The sequence below is a fragment of the Onychomys torridus genome, chromosome 19, assembly GCF_903995425.1.
Source record: "Onychomys torridus chromosome 19, mOncTor1.1, whole genome shotgun sequence".
Taxonomy (NCBI): domain Eukaryota; kingdom Metazoa; phylum Chordata; class Mammalia; order Rodentia; family Cricetidae; genus Onychomys; species Onychomys torridus.
In genome coordinates, this window is record NC_050461.1 from 6,990,464 (window position 1) to 7,011,307 (window position 20,844).

Below are 20,844 nucleotides of genomic sequence, written 5' to 3' on the forward strand. Positions count from 1 at the left end.
ACTACTGAGGTGGCTATGGAGCCAACATAAAACTTATCAGAATGTAACGGATGGACAGGAAACAACAACAACAACAAAAACCTAGGATGGCTGTGAAAGCTGGTGCCGTGTGCGCCAAACTCTTATATCACGTTGAGCAGCCCAGGTGAGTTTGCTGAGACGGAAACCAACTTGGAGGCTGGAGGGATGGCTCAGCAGTTAGGAGCACTTACTGCTCTGTCTGAGGACCAGAGATCAGATCTCAGCAGCCACACCAGACAGACAGCTCACAAACTCCTACAACTCTAGTTCTAAGGGACCCACACTCCCTTGTGACCTGCACCTACATACATACACACACACACACACACACACACACACTCACACAGTTTTAAAAATTAAAAAAAATAAATAAATGAGTCCATTTTAGGGAGACCCATCATACGTGCGATATATAAAAGTACAGGCCAATTTACAAGGCTACGCTAATAACGGCACTGAATCCACAATGGCCCAGATGCACGTGAAGTGCACTGGAATGGTGGCGGCTATGAACTTTCCAGGTTACTAAATAAAATAAATTATAGTAAACTGCTAAATTTAATCTAATTACTAGAATTATTTTTTATTTCTAAAACTAAAAGGAAAGGCTTGCTAGGCAATACTCGTCCTCTACATCTCTTTGAAGTAGTTTCAATTTAATGCCATGGTAAACTGCAGTTGTTACACAGACATGAAGCACATTCCATATACACCATGGCAACTGAAACGGATGCACATTAGGACCATGGCGGTACCTGTACAGTTCTAATAACTAAAATCTATTGTAACACACTATTTTGCAAAGCTCCTTACTGCAGATGCACAGGGAAATAAAAAAGAAGCATCCCATACACGATGACTGTCGCATGCTCTTTATGCCTCTCCACTGCCCACTGCCACTGGAGAGCCTCTTGCTAGTGATAACTCAAGATGTACCTCACATCCTACAATGCTGCTCAGGAACTGGAAAGTAGGAGGGTACTGCTAAGGAAGGAGGAGGAGACCAGTATGTTAGCTTTCATTTGTATTTCTTACATCACATGACTCCTCATACAGCCCAAGCCCTAGTTGAGCTTGACCTCACACCTTTCTTTCTCTCCCTCCTGAGCACCAGGGCCACTCAGTCCATCACTGTGCTCAGCTGCAGCCAGTATTTTACAACTTAAAACAAAATCAGGCAACATTAAATTTACTTGGCTTCAAAAACTACAGCAATGAATGTGTCTCAAAACAGAGGCTCACCAAATCTTTTGACTTCTGTCAAAGTAGTCACGGAACTAACTGCCTAACAGTACTAGGTTGTTCTAATTTCTACACTCATGCCTACATATACACCTTGGAATTTTATTTTTATTTTATATTAGTTTAGAAATATAGCTCTCTATATTATACATGGGTTATATATAACAAGCTTTACAACCTATTGTAAATCTAAAACATAGTTTACTCAGCTCTAAAAAAGAAAAAATGTTTATATATTAAATTTTCTTGCCAAAAATTTGGAAGAAATTGAAGAATATCTCAGGTCAAAAAGAACATCAGTGAAAAGCTAGGGAATCAATGACTATCCTGGAGTGAGCAATTAGTTGGATGTGCAAGCACACGCCTGCAATCTCCACACTAAGCCGGCTAAGCAGGAGACCACTGTGAGTTTGAGGTTGACATACACTACACAGTAAGGTCCTTGACAGCATGGGCTACAGAGTGAGACCATGTCTTAAAAACAAACAAAACAGGAGAAACAACAAATAATTTATTTGAAAAAATTTCTATGCTTTTAAGAACCACAAATGAAACAAATAAGAATTACTTTTTAAACTATACCTTGAAATGTACTGTGATGTTCCAAGGAAGAGCTGAACTTGATGCAAGAAGATCAAATAGTAAACCAATTGGATAATGCCTAAAAATGAAAGATATATCTTAAAAAGAGAAAAAATACATAAATTTATAACTAAAACCCCAAACAATTTTCCAGCACATTTTAGTACCACTGTCCTAGGCTTTACTGGTTAGTCACAGAAAAGTAACTTTACACAGATGCACGCCTGGGTTAATATATGCAATCCATCCAGCTGCCAGATGTTTTCCTTCTAAACTTTGCATTTCCCACAGGAGCCTCAGTACACCCAAGGGGTTCTCATCAGCTGCTACAGTGTAGTGTTAATTGTCATCCTGGTGCTTATAAGAGGAAATTCTTCTTTGTAGTTGATTAAACACTAAAATATCTTGCTTATTTTTGAGAGAGGACCCCACTATGTACCTCTGGCTGACCTGCTACTATCTTAACCAAAATATACATAGCAAAATCAATCCTTCTACCTCTACTTCCTAAATGCTGGGATTACAGATGTGCACAAGCACATCTGGCTTTTTATAGCAACTGTTTTGTACTGTTTTTGAGATGGTATCTCATGTAGCCCAGGCTGGCCTTGAACTCCTGGTCCAAGTGCCTCAAGAGCTGTGTTGCTAAAGCCAGTTTCTGTTTTATCTTTTTCCTTTTTTAACTAAAAATAAATAAACACACTTATTTTTATGTTGTATGGATGTTTTATCTTCAAGTATATCTGTGAACCATATGCATGTAGTGTCCTCAGAGGCCAGAACAGCATGTCAGATCTCCTAGGACTGAATTATAGACGGTTGTGAGCCACCGTGTGGATGCAGGGAATCGAACCCAAGTCTTCTAGAAGAGCAGCCAGTGCTCTTAACCAATAAGCCATCTCTTCAGCCCCTGCTTTTTATTATCAAAACTTAGAAATTTCTAAGTGTAAAGACGCTCACCTCAGAGTATGCAAATCCCATGGTTTATGATTATTTCTCTTAACATTACATATGTATGTAAATATCTAGTCTTGTAACTATGAAGTCATATTAATACAGATTCAAAATATCCTTTACAAAAAGCATCAAACCCTCTAGGCATGGTTGCACATGTCTATAATCCCAGCATTTAGGAATTGGAGGCAGGATCCAGAATTCAATTGTCAACCTCAGCAACACAAGTTTGACACCAGCTTGGGTTATGTGAAACCCTGAAAATAATAATAATAATAATAATAATAATAATAATAATAATAATAAAAAATAATAAAAAGAAAGAAAGAAGAGGTTGGAGAGGTGGTTCAAACAAGCCTGCCTCCTTAATTCAACCTTCTGATTCTAAACTGAGAAGAGACTCCCACAAAGCACTCCATTGCACATTCCCTACACACACACACACACACACACACACACACACACACACACACACATGAAATAATAAAAAATTTAAAAAAGGAGTGGAGTACTATTGCCCAGGACACTTAACAGAAATAAATCTTACCTAGATAATCACCAAACTGAAGATTGACAAGTTATTTTTCACTGAGTAAAAGAAGGGCAACTAGAACTGCAAACCCAAGTAATTTAACCTACTTGCCTAGTTACAAAAGCCTGAGTCTGATGTACCGTACGACTGACCCCTGTTCCTGAAAAGGCATTTTACAAAATAGTTTTTGAAATTCCAAAAATCCACACCCTTACAAAAACTGAATAGAAAAGATAAAAACCACCAAAAATGACTGGATATAAGAGAATAATCTACAATTATTTACAAAAAGAAGAGCATCCCATGTTCTAAAGAGAACTATGCAAGTCTTCACTGAGCATCTTGCTGAAATGAGTTCTTAAATTGGACATGATGCTCAGTCACCATATTTCATCTAAGTTTAAAATCAGCAGTGTTTCCTTTTTTTTTTTTCAATTCAGAAGTCAGTTTTAACTTCTTACTTCCATAGTCCATTGTGAAAATAGTTTATGTAACATTTAAAAATCACATTAGAGATACTCATCTTACCAAAACAAAAGACCATTCTTAATTTTATACTCAAAGGTCAAAGACCTAGTTCATTTTCTGTCTTCTCTCTACCATCTTTTTTTTTTGCAGTGGTAGGAAATCAAACCCAGGACCATTTTTTATAGGCTAGGTAAGAATTCTCCTACTAAGCAACAAACACAGCCAGGTTTTAACATTAACAGGGTTTACTGCCAAAGTTATCTTTAGAGAATCTACAAGTGTTACAGTATGAAAGTATCAAATATAAATGACTTCTTAAGTTGGAGTGATAACGTCATTCTTTAAAAGGCAGTGTTAGAGCACCCTCTGCTGTCTAATCAAATCATTCCAGTGTCATAAGAGTTTCAGCTGGATCAACACTCCTGTTTCTCAGATAACCTTAAGAGTTAGCAATACAACGTACTAGGGGCAGGGCCCCATGATAAAGCACTTGTAGCCTACAAGAGACTGTGTCTTAGGAGCTATCTGCGCATCAATAACATTTTTTCTTTTTGAGACAGGGTCTCTCTACAGAGCTCTAGCTATCCTGGAACTCACCATGTAAACCAGGCTGCCCCCAAACTCAGGAATCCACCTTCTTCTGCCTCCTTAATGCTGGGATTAAAGGTGTGCAACACCATGCTGGGCTTGTATCGATAACTCATTGGGCATTCTGTGTGTCTACCACTTTCCTTAAATATCTTTTTATTATAATTTGGGCAACTTATAATAAAATAAATATAATAAAATAAGCAACTAGGAAACTTGAGAACAGAATAGGGGTAAATATTAAGTAGAATATCAGCAGTTATGGCACAAAAGGCCATGAACTGAAGTTCTCAATGCCCAAGCCCTGCCAAGCTTTCTGGAGCGTACCTGTTATCATAACAGCTGAAAGGCCATAGGAGGAAACAGTCATGATTTGACACAGCCTGAAATATAGATTGAGCCTCCCACTGGCCTGGGCTACAGAGAAAGGCCTGCTGGGCAAGGGGGAGGGGCGGGCGGGCGGCGGCTTCCATAGAGCTAAGAATGAAGTTTAATGGAAGAGGAAGAGCAATTCCCTAGAAAGCCCAAGACGAGAATGTTCAACCACCAATGGCATGTGTGAGAGGGTGGGATGGGAGGAGGAGCTTTCTTAAAGGATAAATACCAACTGTAGGAAGATGGTATATTTAAGACAAATCACTCATCTGCAGTGAAGAAGAAACTGGTCCAAACATTATAGATGTCGTATCTAGTAGGTTCATCTTATTAACATACTAACCTTAAAGAATATAAGCTAAGTCGCTCCTTCCAAGGTAAGTTGTCCTCAGATTTAAGTCAGCTGCACAATAAGGTTATTTACAACTAAGTAGTTCCCTTTTATTTCCTAAGTCTCTTTCTTTTTTTTCTTCCTCTAAAATTTTATTTATTTATTTGATGTATGAGTGCGCTAGCTGCATGTACAACTTTATGCCAGAAGAGGGCATCAGATCCCACTATAGATGGTTTTGAGCTACCATGTGATTGCTGGGAATTGGACCTGGGTCCTCTGGAAGAACAGCCAGTGCTCTTAACTGCTGAGCCATCTCTCCAGCCTCCTAAGTTTCTTTCAACACCTCTTCATCTTAATATTCCTAGACTGAGAGCAAGTATTTTAACCTATTTGTATTTTTCAAATTCTATTTAAAAGTTATCTTAGTTAGCATCTTTCTGCAACCAACTACATACACACAGGAGTATTTAAATACAGGACCCAGGCTATCTTGACCTATTCTATAGCCTTTGGCTCATAACTTCCCTACTTCAAATACTTTGGAAGCACAATAAATAAACTCTCAATAATTGAAAATACCAAAACTTCATCTGCACATGGATAAGCTGAAATTTAGGACTATTTTCAAGAATCTTAAAATTAGCATAATAGCCAGAGTGTGGAGCTTCAGAGATAGCTCAGCAGTTAAGAACATATACTAGAGTTTGGAAAGATGGCTCAGCAGTATCACTAGTTGCTCTTGCAGAGGACAAAGGTTTGTTCCCAGTATCCTCACAGTGGCTCATAACCATCTATAACTCTAGTTCCATGAGATCCCATGCCCTGTTCTGATCTCTGTAAACATCAGGAAGGCACATGATACACAAATACATGCAGGCAAAACACTCATACACATAAAATCATTTTTAAAAATTAACAAAACAAAACTGATCACGCAGAGGCAAGACCAGTTCCTAGTACCTATTATGGGGTGACTCACAACCTGTAACCCTTGCTTCAAGGTATCTGATGCCCTCTCTGTCTTCCGTGGGTATCTGCACTCACATGCACATACCACACAGACACACATCACACATGCACACATACAATTAAAACTAAAAAACTATTTTTTAACAAAAGAAAATACATTGCCAGCAGTCTATAGAGGATATATCTTTTTTTTTTTTTTAAGATTTATTTATTTATTATGTATACAATGTTCTGCCTGCATGTATGCCTACAGGCCAGAAGAGGGCCCCAGATCTCATTACAGATGCTTGTGAGCCACCAAGTGGTTTCTGGGAATTGAACTCAGGACCTCTGGAAGAACAGACAGTGCTCTTACCCTCTGTAGACTGCTCGCAATGGTCGAGAGAAAGCCTGATCTGACCTAGTCTGGTGATCAGATGACTAAACACCCTAACAGTCGTCTTGGAACTCTCATCCAATAACTGATGGAAGTGGATGCAGAGATCCTCAGCCAGGCCCCAGGTGGAGCTCCAGGTGTCCAACTGTCGAGAAAGAGGAGGGACTGCAAGAACGTGAATTGTTGAATCCAAGATTGCAAAAAGCACAGGGACAAATAGCCAAAGGAATGGAAGCACATGAATTATGAACCAACGGCTGAGGAGCCCCCAGCTAGATCAGGCCCTCTGGATAAGTGAGACAAATGAATTGCTTGATCTGTTTGGGACATACCCAGTCTGTGGGACCAGGACCTGTCCTTAGTGCATGAGCTGGCTGTTTGGAACCTTGGGCTTACACAGGGACACTTTGCTCAGCCTGGAAGGAGGGAACTGGACCTGCCTGTACTGAATCCACCAGGTTTAAATGAATCCCCAGGGGAGTCTTGGTCCTGGAGGAGATGGGAATGAAGGGGAGGGGCTGGGGGGAAGGTGGGGGTGGGGACAGGAGGGGGGAGGACAGGGGAACCCATGGCTGATGTATAAAATTAAAACACATAATAAGAAAAAAAAAAAAAAGAAAATACATTAATCTATCATACCCCATGCATACAAACAGAAGGCAGAATTTTTTTCCCTTTGTATGATGGTTTAAATGAAAAATGTCACCCAAATCTCAGTACTTGAGCTCAGTCCCTAGCTAATGGTATCGTTCAGAAAGACAGAACTTTCTTTCCTTTGGCTTTTTTTTTTTTTGGTGGCGGAGGGTGAGGTGGAGAGTGGGGGGTTGGCTGAGGATTGAGGACATGGACAGGATCTCATGTAGATCAGGCCAAATTAATTAAGTAGCCAGAGATTACAAACTTCTGATCCTCTGGCCTTTACCTCTGAGTGCTGGGATTACAGATGTGTTTTACCATTCCTGGTTCCTAAAGTGTTAGAGACAAAATCCAGGGCTTGGAATAAGCTAGACAAGGCAGATATCATCTATAAAATATCATATAATGGTTTAACCTTCACTTGAAAACTAGACTAGTCGTTTCTTTTCTGTCTTGTTTAGTTTGAGAACGGGTCCTGTTCTATGGCCTTGGCTTTCCTGGTACTCAGTATGTCAACAGGGCAGCCTCAAATTGTGGTAATCTCCTGCTTCAGCCTCTTGAATGTGAGCATTACAGGTGTGGGCTACCATGCTTGACTTCACTTCTTTCTTTGTAGAACATTTTACAACTGTTCCAGGGCACTACACCTTCTTAAAGCTAGCATCTACTTACTGTTCAACAATGAAGAAAAATTCACTCACCATTTCAGGGGTGTGCCTTCATATTCAAACCATATTTCACTGACGTCTTCTTGTCTCATAGCCTTCTGAAAGTGCTTTTTCACTTTATCAGTTACCAACGTCAGATAACTGACTCTTGGCAAAAGCAACTGAAATGAAAATTTGTAAAGCAATATTTACTCACTCATTATTCTTCCAAACTTAAGATATATTAAGTAAGCCTGTTAATTTTAAGAAAAAAGGTTTTATCTGCATTATTTTGACTACCTCAAACCGAAGCTTTGTATAGAAAATTAAAAGCTAGAGTTAAAAATAGTAAATATTTCTAACTGGGTTATAGCTTCTAAGTAGAGCTTAGGACATATGTGCTTATAATTAACACAAATCTACAATTTTTCTTTACCACTTTAAATAATACATAATTACATATCATACTAATTAAGTAAGTCTATCAAATTTGTCTTAAATATTAAATGATCCACATTAGTATCATCACCTTTACACAGAACTTAAAATAATGTTTAAAATATTAAAATATTATATTTATAATACTTTAATAAAGACAAAGATACACTAGACTCTTTCAAAAATTATAGAGCCAATAAAGGTGGTACAAAACTGAAGGACGTAAGAAATCGAAAAGGTACAGTAAACTAACCATTTGTGTGAGAGTTGGCTTTAACTGTCAACTCAACATACTCTAGACTCACTTGGCGGCAAAGTCTAATGTGGAATTGTCAACACAGAGTTGGTCTGTGGGGAAGGCTGTAGATGACTCTTGTCCTGACCGTGTGAATCAGTGTGGGACAACCCAGCTCCCTGTGGAAGACACCACTCCCTGGGTGTAGGCCTGGACTGTCCAAAAGTGGAGAAGGTGAGGTGAGTAGTAAGCAGGCACACCTTATCTGTCTGTTCTTGACTGCGGATGTGGTGCACCAGATACTTCAACTCCCTGATACCTTGACTTCCCAGCAACAATGAACTGTAACCCGGAATTAAGTTATTATTTCACCAAAGGAAAATTAGAATTTTGGACAGGCTGTGGTGGTACATACCTTTAGTCCCAGCATTTAGGAGGCAGAGACAGGTGGATCTCTGAGTTCGAGGCCAGCCTGGTCTACACAACAAGATCCAGGATAGACAAGACTACACATAGAGAAATCCTGTCTCAAAAATAGAAGGGGGTGGATTTCAATTTAAGATGACTATTCACTATTACACAGTAGGATTTATTCTGCAGAAAACAATAACTAACCTACAGAGAAGGCAGGAAGGAAGACAGACGACAGCCGGAATGCAAGGGCCTCAGCTGCTGACTCTGGAGAGCACACATTACCATCTAAGGCTCAAACTGGCTCAACCATTCACCAATGGGCCAGGCATGGTAGCACTTACCTTTAGTCCCAGCAGTCGGGAGGCAGATGCAAGAGGATCTCTTTGAGTTCAAAGCCAGCCTGAGGTTTACAGTGAGATCTTAGCTCCAAGGAAATCAAGAGAAAAGGGGAAGATAAGGAGAAAGAAAGAAAAAGAAGAAAAGCACCTGGTGTGGGGCTCAGGCCTACCACTTGGGAAGTAAAGGCGACCAGGAGTCTACATGAATCATCGCCCTCTGCTACACAGCATGTTCTAGGCCAACTAGGTTACATGAGACCTTGTATCCTTTTAAAGGATTTTTTTTTCCTCAAAGAGCAGAGAATAGCTCAGTGGTTAAGCATTGTTTATTGCCCTTGTAGAGGACCTGGGTTTGGTTCTCAACACCCACATGGTGGCTGACAACTGCCTGTAACTCCAGTTTCAGGGTATAGATACCATTTTCTGACCTCTAAGGCCTCCTGCACACAAGTGGTGCACATATATACATTTAGGAACACAAAATAAAATGAAATAAAAATTTAGAAAAAGAGTTCCAGCACTGGCATAGTGGTGATACACACACACACACACACACACACACACACACACACACACACACATATCTTTATTCCCAGCACTAGGGAGGCCAAAGCAAAACATTACAAATTCAAAACCTGTAATACAATCCTTCACACAGTCACTAACTCTTCTTATTTTATTTGTATTTACATGTATGTGGTGTGTCATTTGTATGCAGATGTCCAGAATCGAGTAGAAGAGGGTATGGAATCCTTGGGAGATGGAGTCACAGATGGTTTTGACCTATCTGACATGTGTGCTAGAAATGGAAGTGAAGAGCAGCAGTCACTCTTAACTGCTGACTCATCTTACCAACACATTGATTGACTGGTGTGTGTGTGTGTGTGTGTGTGTGTGAGAGAGAGAGAGAGATACACATGTGTGGGCATGCACGTGTATCTGTGTGGGCATGTGCTTTTGTCTGCTGTGTGTGTATTTGCAGTGTGTGTATTTGTGGTGTGTCTGTGGAGGGGTGTGTGTGTATGTGTGTTGTGTGTGTAGTCACCAACTCTTTTGCCATTGTCAACTTTATTAGAAATAGCTATAAAACAACTCACTTTGCCTTTACAGGACACTCAATAAACAGGAAGAATATTTTCTGATTGACAGAAACATAAATATGGATAAGGAAAAGCATAGTAAAATCAGAAGAGACTTGAAATTTGTTTTTAAAACAAAAAGTGCAGGGTGTATATGGTAAGCACATTCTTTTAACCCCAAGATGCAGGAGACTGAGGTAAATGGTATATATATATATATATATATGCTCTTTTTCCCCACTTGGGTATTTAGGAGCTGGGGACCAAATCCAGGACCACTCCACTAAATGCTAAGAAGATTACCTACCACTCTGCTACACTCTAAGCCCCAATATCTTATTAAACATGCCAAGTTATAACATATTATGATCATATACATTATTAGGTCATATATAACATTAGATCCAGTTTTTATTTAGATCCTGAAGAGCCAGACTCAAGCTTTACACTTGCCTGCTAAACACTTGACCACTCGTGATCACCCCAGTTTAATTTTTCCCACAGCATGGAACAGTTGCATACAAAATGCTGAGTGAAAGCCTTCAAGGTTCTAACAACCTTATATACAATAGACACGTTAAAGACCTCGTTTGCAACCACAATACACTCACATAGTATGGCTCTGCCTCCCTCTCAGTTATTTCATCCTGATACAGTGTAAAGCAAGTTGGAATTCGTCCAAACCACACATCTCGAAGCACATCTTTGTCATCTGTCATTCTTCCAGTGGGTAAAGAAGTACATATATGCTAAGTTCTTTCTTCAACCAAAGCCAAACTGGAAACAAAACAAATAGCATTAGTCAGATTCTTACAAGAGTTAACGAAAGATTCCATAGACAGAAAATGAACTCCAAAACACTTCACTTAAAGAAAAGGTGGAGTGGGGGTGGTACATATTTACTCCCAGCACTCAGGAGGCAGGGGCAGGCAGATTTCTCTGCATGAGGTCAGCCTGATCTCCAGGACAGGAGAAAGAAAGAAAGAAAGAAAGAAAGAAAGAAAGAAAGAAAGAAAGAAAGAAAGAGAGAAAGAGAGAGAGAGAGAGAGAGAGAGAAGAGAGAGAAGAGAAGAAGAAAGAAAGAAAGAAAGAAAGAAAGAAAGAAAGAAAGAAAGAGGGAGGGAAGAAAGGAAGGAAGGAAGGAAGGAAGGAAGGAAGGAAGGAAGGAAGGGAGGGAGGGAGGAAGGATAAATGCCAAGAGTGGCAGTATATGCCTATAATTTCTAGAGAAGCTGAGGCAGAAGAGTTTGAATCAAGTTTGAGCTTTTGAATAAGACACAATCTCAATGTGTATGTGTGTGTGCAATACTACACATTCAAGTAATGTGTAATGAAAGTCACATCAAAATACAAACTATACTGTTTATACTGTTACCCTCTCAAGCCCAGTAGAGTCTTTTCACTTAAAGAGAACCCTGTACCTATACCCTATAATCTTAATCCAGTTTCAAAAGATCATTAACACAATTACACTTGCCCCATCCAATATATTTGACCTCTCCTACCCCTCATATTATTATTCTTCCTGGAAAGAAAGCCCAAACATTTGTTTAGAGATCAGTTGATGGCATGCAAAATCAAAAACTGGGAGTGGTCATGCAAGCCTGTGAGTCTCATGAGGCCAGTCTGGGCCACACTAGACTCTGTCTGAAAATAAAAACAAAAACAAACAAAAAACAAAACTGTTTGCTCACACGAGAAAAACCTTCCAGGAAGCCTATTTCCCTTTCTAAATTTCATCAGATCCATAACTTGACCCCACCAATATTGCTAGTCATAATTATTATACTCCTTTTTTATAAGCCTGAACATCTAGCTGCTGGGCTCCCACTACCCCAGCCTAGCATGCTGGTTTTTCTCCAAGTCTTACTCACTCTGTAACGTGGACTAACAGTCCTCTGTCCCAGTGAAATACTTCTCCATAAGCTCGCACTAACCCTGCACATGAGAAAAGTTTCAGTACCAGGGAAGGACAATTCCTATGACCTCTGTGATAGCTCAGCCTCTTCTAGTGCTCATATTCTATGCCACCTTTGTCCATGCTGAGATACATACTGCTGATAATTATTAGAGTAGCCCAAGAAGTGCTACCTGGATATAAGGTTCCATATATTACCAAAATCATATTCCACCTTTGCCCCATCTTCATGGGCAGTTAATTCATAACTTATAATGAAAAATCCCAAATAATTGTATGGTTCCCCCCAAAATTATGAGTCTAAGCAGACATCAATTTAAAATACTTTTCAGATTTACTATTTTATGTATTTTATGTACGAATATTTTGTCTACATGTATGTGTGTGTACCACATGTATTCCCAGTGCCCTTAAGAGTCTAGAAGAGGATGTCAGATCCCCTGAAATTGTAGTTACAAATGGTTGTGAGCCACAATGTGAATGCTAGGAATTGAACCCAGGTACTCTGCAAAAGCAAGTGCTCCTATTGCTGAGCTGTCTCTCCAGCCACATCAATTATTAACATTAAGATACACCAAGAAGGTTGTTTTCATCCTTCTCTTCTCCACTAGTGCCAAATACATTGGGACTGTCATCAATTATTAAAACCTTAAATGTCAGTCAGATGCAGGTCACCCTCACACAGCACACTGCAAAAGTTGGGAAAAGATATGTCTAAAGTCAAACTATTAGCACTAGTCAACTCAGAATAAGGACTCTGGTACTTAGCAGTGCCTTTAGTTTTATTAAATATATACCAGTGTTTGAAGCAAGTAGTATGCATATGCAAATTTCACTCAGTACCACAATGAGACTTCAAATTCAAGCATGCTTGAATTCTACACTCGTAAGAAAAATTTCTGAATGTACAGATCACTCAAACAAACTTGCTGAAAATAGAAAGCTCCTCACCACTTCCTGACTAGGCCAAGAATGAATGTCCAGGCTGCAGAGATGGAATTCAGCAGTTCAGAGTGCCTACTGCTCTTCCTGAAGACCTGAGCTCACTTTCCAACATCTAGACTGGGTTCCTCACAAGCACCTTTAAGTCCAGTTCCAGAGATCCAATCCCCTGTTCTGGCCTCTTTCAGCACCCACAAGTGTTGAGTGAGTTATAAATTCACACAGGTACCCAGTGGAACACATAAATGCTAAAAACCTAAGTAAAATAAATGTTAAAAAGCAAAATAAATTTTAAGTAAATAAAATTACATAAATTAGCTGGTTATGGACTAGTTAGCTGGCTCAGTGGGTAAAGGCACTACAGAGACTAGCAACTTGAGTTAGATTACTGGGAGCTATATGGTAGAAGTAGAGAATTGACTCTACAGGCTGCCCTGACTTCCACATGCATACATGGCACATATGTGCACACATGTACACACTAAGTAAATGAATATTAAAGAAATTTAGACACAACTGTGTATTCTCAGAGAGAGAAATTAGGAAAAATATTCCATTCAAAATAACTCCCCAAAAGTTAAGTGTTTAGGAATATACCTACCCGAAGAAGTAAAAGACCTCAATGAAAAATTCAAGATCCTGCAAAAGGAAATCACAGAAGATACTAGATGATGCAAGACAATCCATGCTTCTGGGTGTCAAATTAACACTGCAAAAATATTTATATTGCTAAAATTAGTTCACAGATTTACCTGTCAAAATTTCATTTTCATAGTACACAAGAAACAATACAAGAATTCATATAGTAACAAAAGACTGCAAACAGCCAAGGTAACCCTAAGGAGTCACAACTGGACCTCAAGTTATACTACAGGGCTATATAAAGACAACTAGGTACAGGCAGAAGGACAGACAGGAAGACCAATGGAACAGAACCGAGAACCCAGAAATAAAATGGCAAAGTTATGTCCGCTTAGTTTTTGAAAAAGGAGGCAAAAACAAGCATTGGGAAAAAAGACAGACTACCCAGCAGATAGCGCTGGCCAAATTGCATCTGTACCTGCGGAAGAATGAAGTTAGATACTTATCTTTCACCTTGTAAAAAATCAGTATAAAATGGATCAGGAACCTTAATTTAAAACCTGAAACACTCCAAGTTTTAGAAGAAAACATAAAGGATTCCTTTCAAACTATTGGTGCAGGCAAGAAGTTTCTGAACAGAACATTAACAGCACAGGCGCCAACCTCAAGTATTAACAGGTGGGACTACATGGCAATAAAAAGATTCTGTACAGCAAAAGAAATAATCAGAATTAACAGACAGCCCACAGAATGGGAGAAAGCTTTTACCAGCTACACTGCAGACAAGTGGCTAATCTCCAGAATTTACTTAGAATTACAGGAATTAAATACCAAGGAAATAAAACTGCCAATTAATAAATGGGCATATAAACTGAATATTCACTTTAAAAATGAATTGTGAATGGCCAATGACTATTTTAAAAAGTGTTCAGTAGTCCTAAGAATCAGGGAAATGCAAATTAAAATTACTTTTGAGATGCCACCTCACCCAATCAGAATGGCTGTCATCAATAATTGTGACAACAGATGTTGGAGAGGATGTGGAGAGAATGGAAGCCTTATTTACTGTTGGTAGGGTGCAAATTAATACAGCTATTGTGGAAATCAGTTCGGAGAATTTTTTCAAAACCTTAAAGAGAGTTAGCACATAGCCCTCCTCTTTCCTTTCTGGGCACACCTGTCACAGAAGTGTCTGCACCCTCGTTCTTATTGCTGCTTTATTCCCTAGAGCAGGAAACTGAAATCCCTTGGTGCCCACCCACGCATGAATGGATAATAAAAATTTGGTATAGATAAAATGGAATACTGCTCATTTCTAAAGAAAGCAAAATAAAAATGTGCAGGAAGATGCATGGACTTAGAATATAACATTAAGCGAGGTCACACAATCTCAGAAAGAAAACAAAAACAAAAACACACGTTTTCCCTCATATGCAAAATCTAGCCTGTGTGTGTGTGTGTGTGTGTGTGTGTGTGTGTGTGTGTATGTATGTGTAAATACACATCCACATAGGTACAGTAACAGACAAAAGAGAACAAGGAAGGCTAGTAGTAAGGAGATGAAGGAGGGGTGAATGCAGGCAATGAACACACACTCAGAAAGAGGAGAAAAGTTATCTGTTTTCTAGTTCTAACTGTCAGGGATTTTTGTTTGTTTGTTTTGGTGGTACACAAGTGCATAAAATAGTGAAAATATAAAACCCAATGTAAAGCTGTAAAGATTCCACTTCAAATGGCTACTTTACATTAAAAGTACAGAGGTTCATTGAATTGCATAGTCTTTGAGAGAATTTTATTTGCCACATTTTAAAATATAATAAAGTTTAAAATAAATTTTAATTAAAAAATTAAAGAAATAATCAGGTTATGCTTATTTCCTGACTGGGTTTATTTTGTTTTCAGACAAAGGCTCTCAATATGCAGACCAGGCTGGCCTGGAACACAAAGATCAGCATATCTCTGCTGGGATTAAAGGTGTGAGTGTACTTCCTTGTAGGTTTTGGTGTGTGGAATTATTGTTGTCATGTATTTTGTTTATCAACTTGACAAAAGCTAGTGTCATTAGAAAAGACGGAACTTCAACTGAGAAACTGCCTCCCTCAGATTGGCCTGTGCACAAGTCTGTAGGGCATTTTCTTGATGTATAATATAGAAGGGTCCAGCCCACTGTGGGCAGTGCTGTCCCTGGACAAGAGGTCCTGGAGGCACAAGAAAGAAAACTGAGGCCAGCCTGATCTACAGAGTGAGTTCCAAGACAGCCAGGGCTACACAGAGAAAACTTATTTTGAAAAACCAAAAAAGAAATTGAGAAACCCAAATGGAATGAGCCCATAAGCAGCATTCCTCCATGCTGTCTGCTTCAATTCCTCCCTTCAGGTTCCTGCCTTGACTTCCTCTATCTGATCAATTGTTACCTGGAAATGGAAGATAACGTAAACCCTTTCCTCCCCAAGTTGCTTTTGCTCATCATGTTTTATCACAACAGAAACCTAAGCAAGACACACTAATAGGTGCATCGACACTGGGAGATACAAAGCAGTAAGCAGTGGTTTGTGTGTGTCGCCCCAATCCATCCAATCAGCTGACAGCAACGGCCCGCGCTCAAGAGAAAACAATCAGAGTTCCTTAACTAACAGATCTGAAGAACACTTCAATACAAGTTGGGGGTTTCCCCTTGTTTCCTTTGCCTTTTCTAACACTGGAGTCAGAAGCAGTGCCTTAGACATACTAAGTAAGTACTCTATCATTGAGCTAAAGAGCTAGCCCATTTTGTTATTTAAATAAGTTCAAGAGTCACTATCAGCCAGGCCTCATTGAGGCAGGAGGATCATTAAGTTTAAGGCCAGCCCAGGCAACTTAGTGAAACCCTGTTGCAAAAAGAAAATGCTCTGGAGATATAGTTCAGTGACAGAGTGCTTGTCCAGCATACAGATGCCCCATAGAAAGGAGTAAGCAGTGGTTTCTTCACCTGGATGCAGCCAATCAGTTGACAGCTATGACTCTTACTGAAGAGAAAACTATCAGCTCCTTTATTAACAGATTTTTCTTCAACCCTAGTTAGTGCCACAAACAACAGTACAAAGCACACAGAATAGTTTTGTCTTAAATTCACAAAGACTAAGCACGAGACCTTGGGTTCAATCCCCATTTGTGTTCTCTCTCTCTCTTTCTCTCTGTCTCTCTGTCTCTCTCTCTCTCTCTCTCACACACACACACACACACACACACACACACACACACACACACAGGGTCACTATCAATACTGTCACACTGGATGACTTTCTTCTCAGAAAATGCAGGCACAAAAGAACTGGCAACCAATGAAGCTGGAAGTGGCACCAGGCCACGCTGCTGGGTCTCCCAGGAAACAAAGACTGGACGGACGGTAGAGCCCAAAGCACTGTTCTAGCCAGACGATCACTACAGACCAAATCTCATGCCTGGATGCGACTTCTCTGCCTATCCTGGCTGTCAGAACACATGACCACCTTGTTCTTTCCATGTCATTCTCTTCCACTCTTCTCCTTCCTGCATCAGAACAAAGAAATGGCCAACACTCTCCTCTCAGTGTCTGAGTCCCTGCTCAAAAGAGTGACAAGGACAGACTTGGGGGAATGGAAACCACCTCAAAACTCAACTACGGCCTTGGACTTTTTTCTCTTTTTGTTTTACTTCTTGTTTTTGTTTGCTGGTTTGTTTGTTTGTTTAAGAAAGGGACTCACTATGTAGCCTTGGCTGTCCTGGAACTCAGCAATCCGCCTACCTCTGCCTCCAGAGTGTTTAGGGCAGGCACCACCATGCCCAAAGAAACATGGGCTTTAACATCTTGTAATCCAGCCATGTTAAGAACATTCTACAGTAGATGCACAAACCAATAAATAAAAGCTCATATCCTATTTGCAATTCTTCCCTTTTTGTTTTTAGTTTTGGAGACAGGGTTTCAAACTACAGCCCAGACGGATTCCAACTTTCAATCTCTCTGAAGCTTGTGGCCACTGTTCAATACATACATGTATTTGAACTTCAGGGGAAGAAGGCAGCTCAGGTCAGTAGAGCATGGCATTGTGCACATACATTTTGTAAACCGAACTGCCTAACAGATTACTGGAATGTAAGCAAGGCTACTTACTACTTCAAAATTTGCATTCAACATCAATACATGTTCGTCTAGGAGCTGTGAGAAGGTTCAGTAGTTGAAACCACTGCCTCTTCCAGAGGACCCAGGTTCAATTCAGGCGTCCATATCAGGCAGATCGTAATTATCTGCAATTCCAGCTCCAAGGGATCTGACACCTCTAACCTCCACAGACACTGGAACACAGGTACACATACCCACATGCAGACATACACATACTAATAATAAAAGGGAAAAGGTTCACCTATAATGAGTTCTATGTCTCTGGTCTAATAAATATAATTAAAAGGTGTAAGCAAAATTGGTGATGCCATTTTCTACTGACCTTAAGTTAGTTAACATGTCTGTTTTCTCAGTCGTAAAATAGAAAACACTACCACATTAGCCATGAACAAATTAATATATACAGCATACACCTGTGATTTCTGCATGTAGGAAACAATGAGGAGGACAAGTTTCAAGTCAGTCTGGGCTACATCAAAAACTATACCTCAAAAGCAAGGGGTAAGAGGGCAGAAGGGACTAGGGATGTGGCTGAGCGATGGGCCACCTGATGAGTATTTATGAGGTTCTGGATTCAAGTGCTCTCTCCCTCTCCCTCTCCCCCTCTCCCCCCCTCTCTCTCTCTCTCTCTCTCTCTCACACACACACACACACACACACACACACACACTGATTTAAGAACTAAGACTAATCAAAATCATTATAGAAACAAACAGGATTTATAACAACAAAGAAAAGGAACTTCTAAAAACTGTGCTTCAAACACACTGCTAAAATGATATTCAATACTGTCAAGCTAAGGATATGGCTCAGTAGTTAGGGGCACATATTGCTCTTCTAGAGGACCTACGTTCAATTCCCAGAACCAACATCAAGTGTCTGACAACTGCCTGTAACTCCAGCGCCAGGCATCTTCCACTTCTGGCCTTGGGTACCTGTACTCATACACACATACATATAACAAAAGATAATAAAATGTTTTAATGAAAACATTAAATATAGTCAATAAATCCTGATCCTTTGATAGGCCAAGCAAGCTATGTGGTATATACTAGGCAAATACAAATACCAATTGTTAAAACCTTAGTCATTGGCAGGGCAGGGAGGCATAAGCCTTTAATCCTAGCACTTCAGAGACAGCCTGGTCTACAGAGAAACCTTGGCTCAAAACACAATACAACAATGACAACAATAGTAACCATAGAAACCACCGACACCCCCCCCCCCCCAAAAAAAAAAAACACACCAACACAACACCTTAGTCATTAGCAGGGCATAGTGGCACACATCTTTAATGCCAGCAATTGGGAAGGAAAGGCAGGCAGATCTCTGAGTGCCAGGCCAGGCTGGTCTGCAGAGTGTGAGAGTGTGTTTTAGGACAGACAAGGTTATGTAGAGACTCTGTCTCATAAAAAGAAAGAGGAAAACAAAACAAAAACACTAGTCACTGTCTCCAGACTTACTGAATGTGTCAGGCTCTTTAATGTCACTACCACACCTTTATGTACGCTGGTGTGCCCTCTACGTGCCCTGGTGCACCTTCTGCATACGCTGGTGTGTTCTTTGCGTACCCTGGTGTGCCCTCTGCGTATCCTGGTGTGCCCTCACTGTACTTTGCCTTCTAGCTTGGAACGTCATTCAGGACCCAGCTCTCTCCTGGGCATGACTGGGACAAATCATCCCTTTTCTTCCACGGATGCACCTTTACTTCTCCTCTACAGATCGGACAAGCTTGCATTAATAAAGGTGTTTATCTGTACAGGTCACCTTCAGTAGACAGTAATACATTTCCTTGGGGAAAAGGATTGAATTTCAAACACAATTTTACTTCTGACATTGGGAACATTGTCTAGAACATAGTAGGTACCCATTCAGTTATTTTTGAAAGGGTACATGAGGCCCCAGAAAAAATCAGAATAGATAGGCTGAAACAGGGTCTCTGCTGCCCCAGTGGGGTGGGGGAACACTTAAATTCACTTTGAAGCATAGGCTTGACTTGAATTTCTGATCTTCCTGCATCTTTCCCAAATGCTAGGATTACAAACATGCATCACTCAGCCTCAGACAACAGTTTGAAAACTCTGGAATACTACAGATTTTATATCACCTCACCTTGGCTACACATAAGCCTATAGTTCTCTTTTTATAATATAAATGATGAATCTGGGATGGAAAGGTTGAATTATTTTCTAAAATACTGTGGCTAGAAAAGAACTGAGTCAATACCTAGAAGCCACACTCAAGATTTCCTAATCTCATCCTTTCCATTTTATTGCAGTGTGCCAACATGCCCTCCAACCCAAACACCCTTTGTGCATGGTAAATATATTCAATTAAATGTCATTTTGTAAGAGCTTTTCCTAAACATTTGAAAATTTCATACATGCTTATAGTTCCTTTTGATGAAACCCACCCCCCTTCACCTCCCCACAACGACTTCCCCACTTTGTGTGCTCCTTTTCTTCCCTGAGACAAGGTTTATCTATAGAACAATCCTGGCTGTCCTGGAACTCCCTATGTAGACCAGGCTGGCCTTGAACTCACAGAGAATGCTTCCCAAGTGCTGGGATTAAAGGTGTGCTCTTTTTTCAGAGTCCATCTATATGTACACAGATGTAGGACAATCTAGTGGGGCATGAGCAGCCTCTCTGGACAGCTTCATTCCTGAAGAGAACCGACTGTCGCTCTCCCAGCAGCCATAGCTCCTCAGATTCAGGAACTTCCTGAGCCCCTTTTCCCACAGGTGCTAGGATGTCGGCTCTTGTGTAGGTCTCATGAATATAGTCACAGCAGCTGGACAACCACGCGTGCAAAGGTTCTGTTGGGTCCAGCAAAGACTGTTTTGCTGCAGAAGCCAACTACCTCTGGCTGTACAGGAGCTTTTGTAAGGAGGAAGAGGAGTTAAATACTAGTGGACCTGTAGTATTCAAAGAACTCTAAAATATTAAGAACTGTGTGGAGTTGAGGAAAGGCTGTTGGTAAAGTGCTTGCTTCGAAAGGGTAAGGACCCAAGTTCAGATGCCAAGTCAGGTGTGG

At 40.2% G+C, this 20,844-nt stretch overlaps 1 protein-coding gene across 9 annotated transcripts in view; it reads right to left on the reverse strand.

Annotated features, from left to right (window-relative positions):
- The window catches only part of Atg5 (autophagy related 5), a 143,197-nt gene that overhangs the window by 87,515 nt on the left and 34,838 nt on the right, over positions 1-20,844 (reverse strand). For 5 of the 9 annotated variants that reach the window (XM_036169304.1, XM_036169305.1, XM_036169298.1 and 2 more), the window contains 3 exons: positions 10,840-11,005; positions 7,779-7,906; positions 1,846-1,924 (listed from right to left, as the gene is read on the reverse strand). In XM_036169304.1, the coding sequence (XP_036025197.1) occupies positions 1,846-1,924; positions 7,779-7,906; positions 10,840-10,947 (315 nt within the window). In that variant the 5' untranslated portion in view covers positions 10,948-11,005. Of the gene's footprint in view, positions 1-1,845; positions 1,925-7,778; positions 7,907-10,839; positions 11,006-12,102; positions 12,167-13,689; positions 13,728-20,844 lie in introns of all 9 variants that reach the window. The other 4 variants (XM_036169300.1, XM_036169299.1, XM_036169303.1 and 1 more) reach the window with 2 other exon arrangements.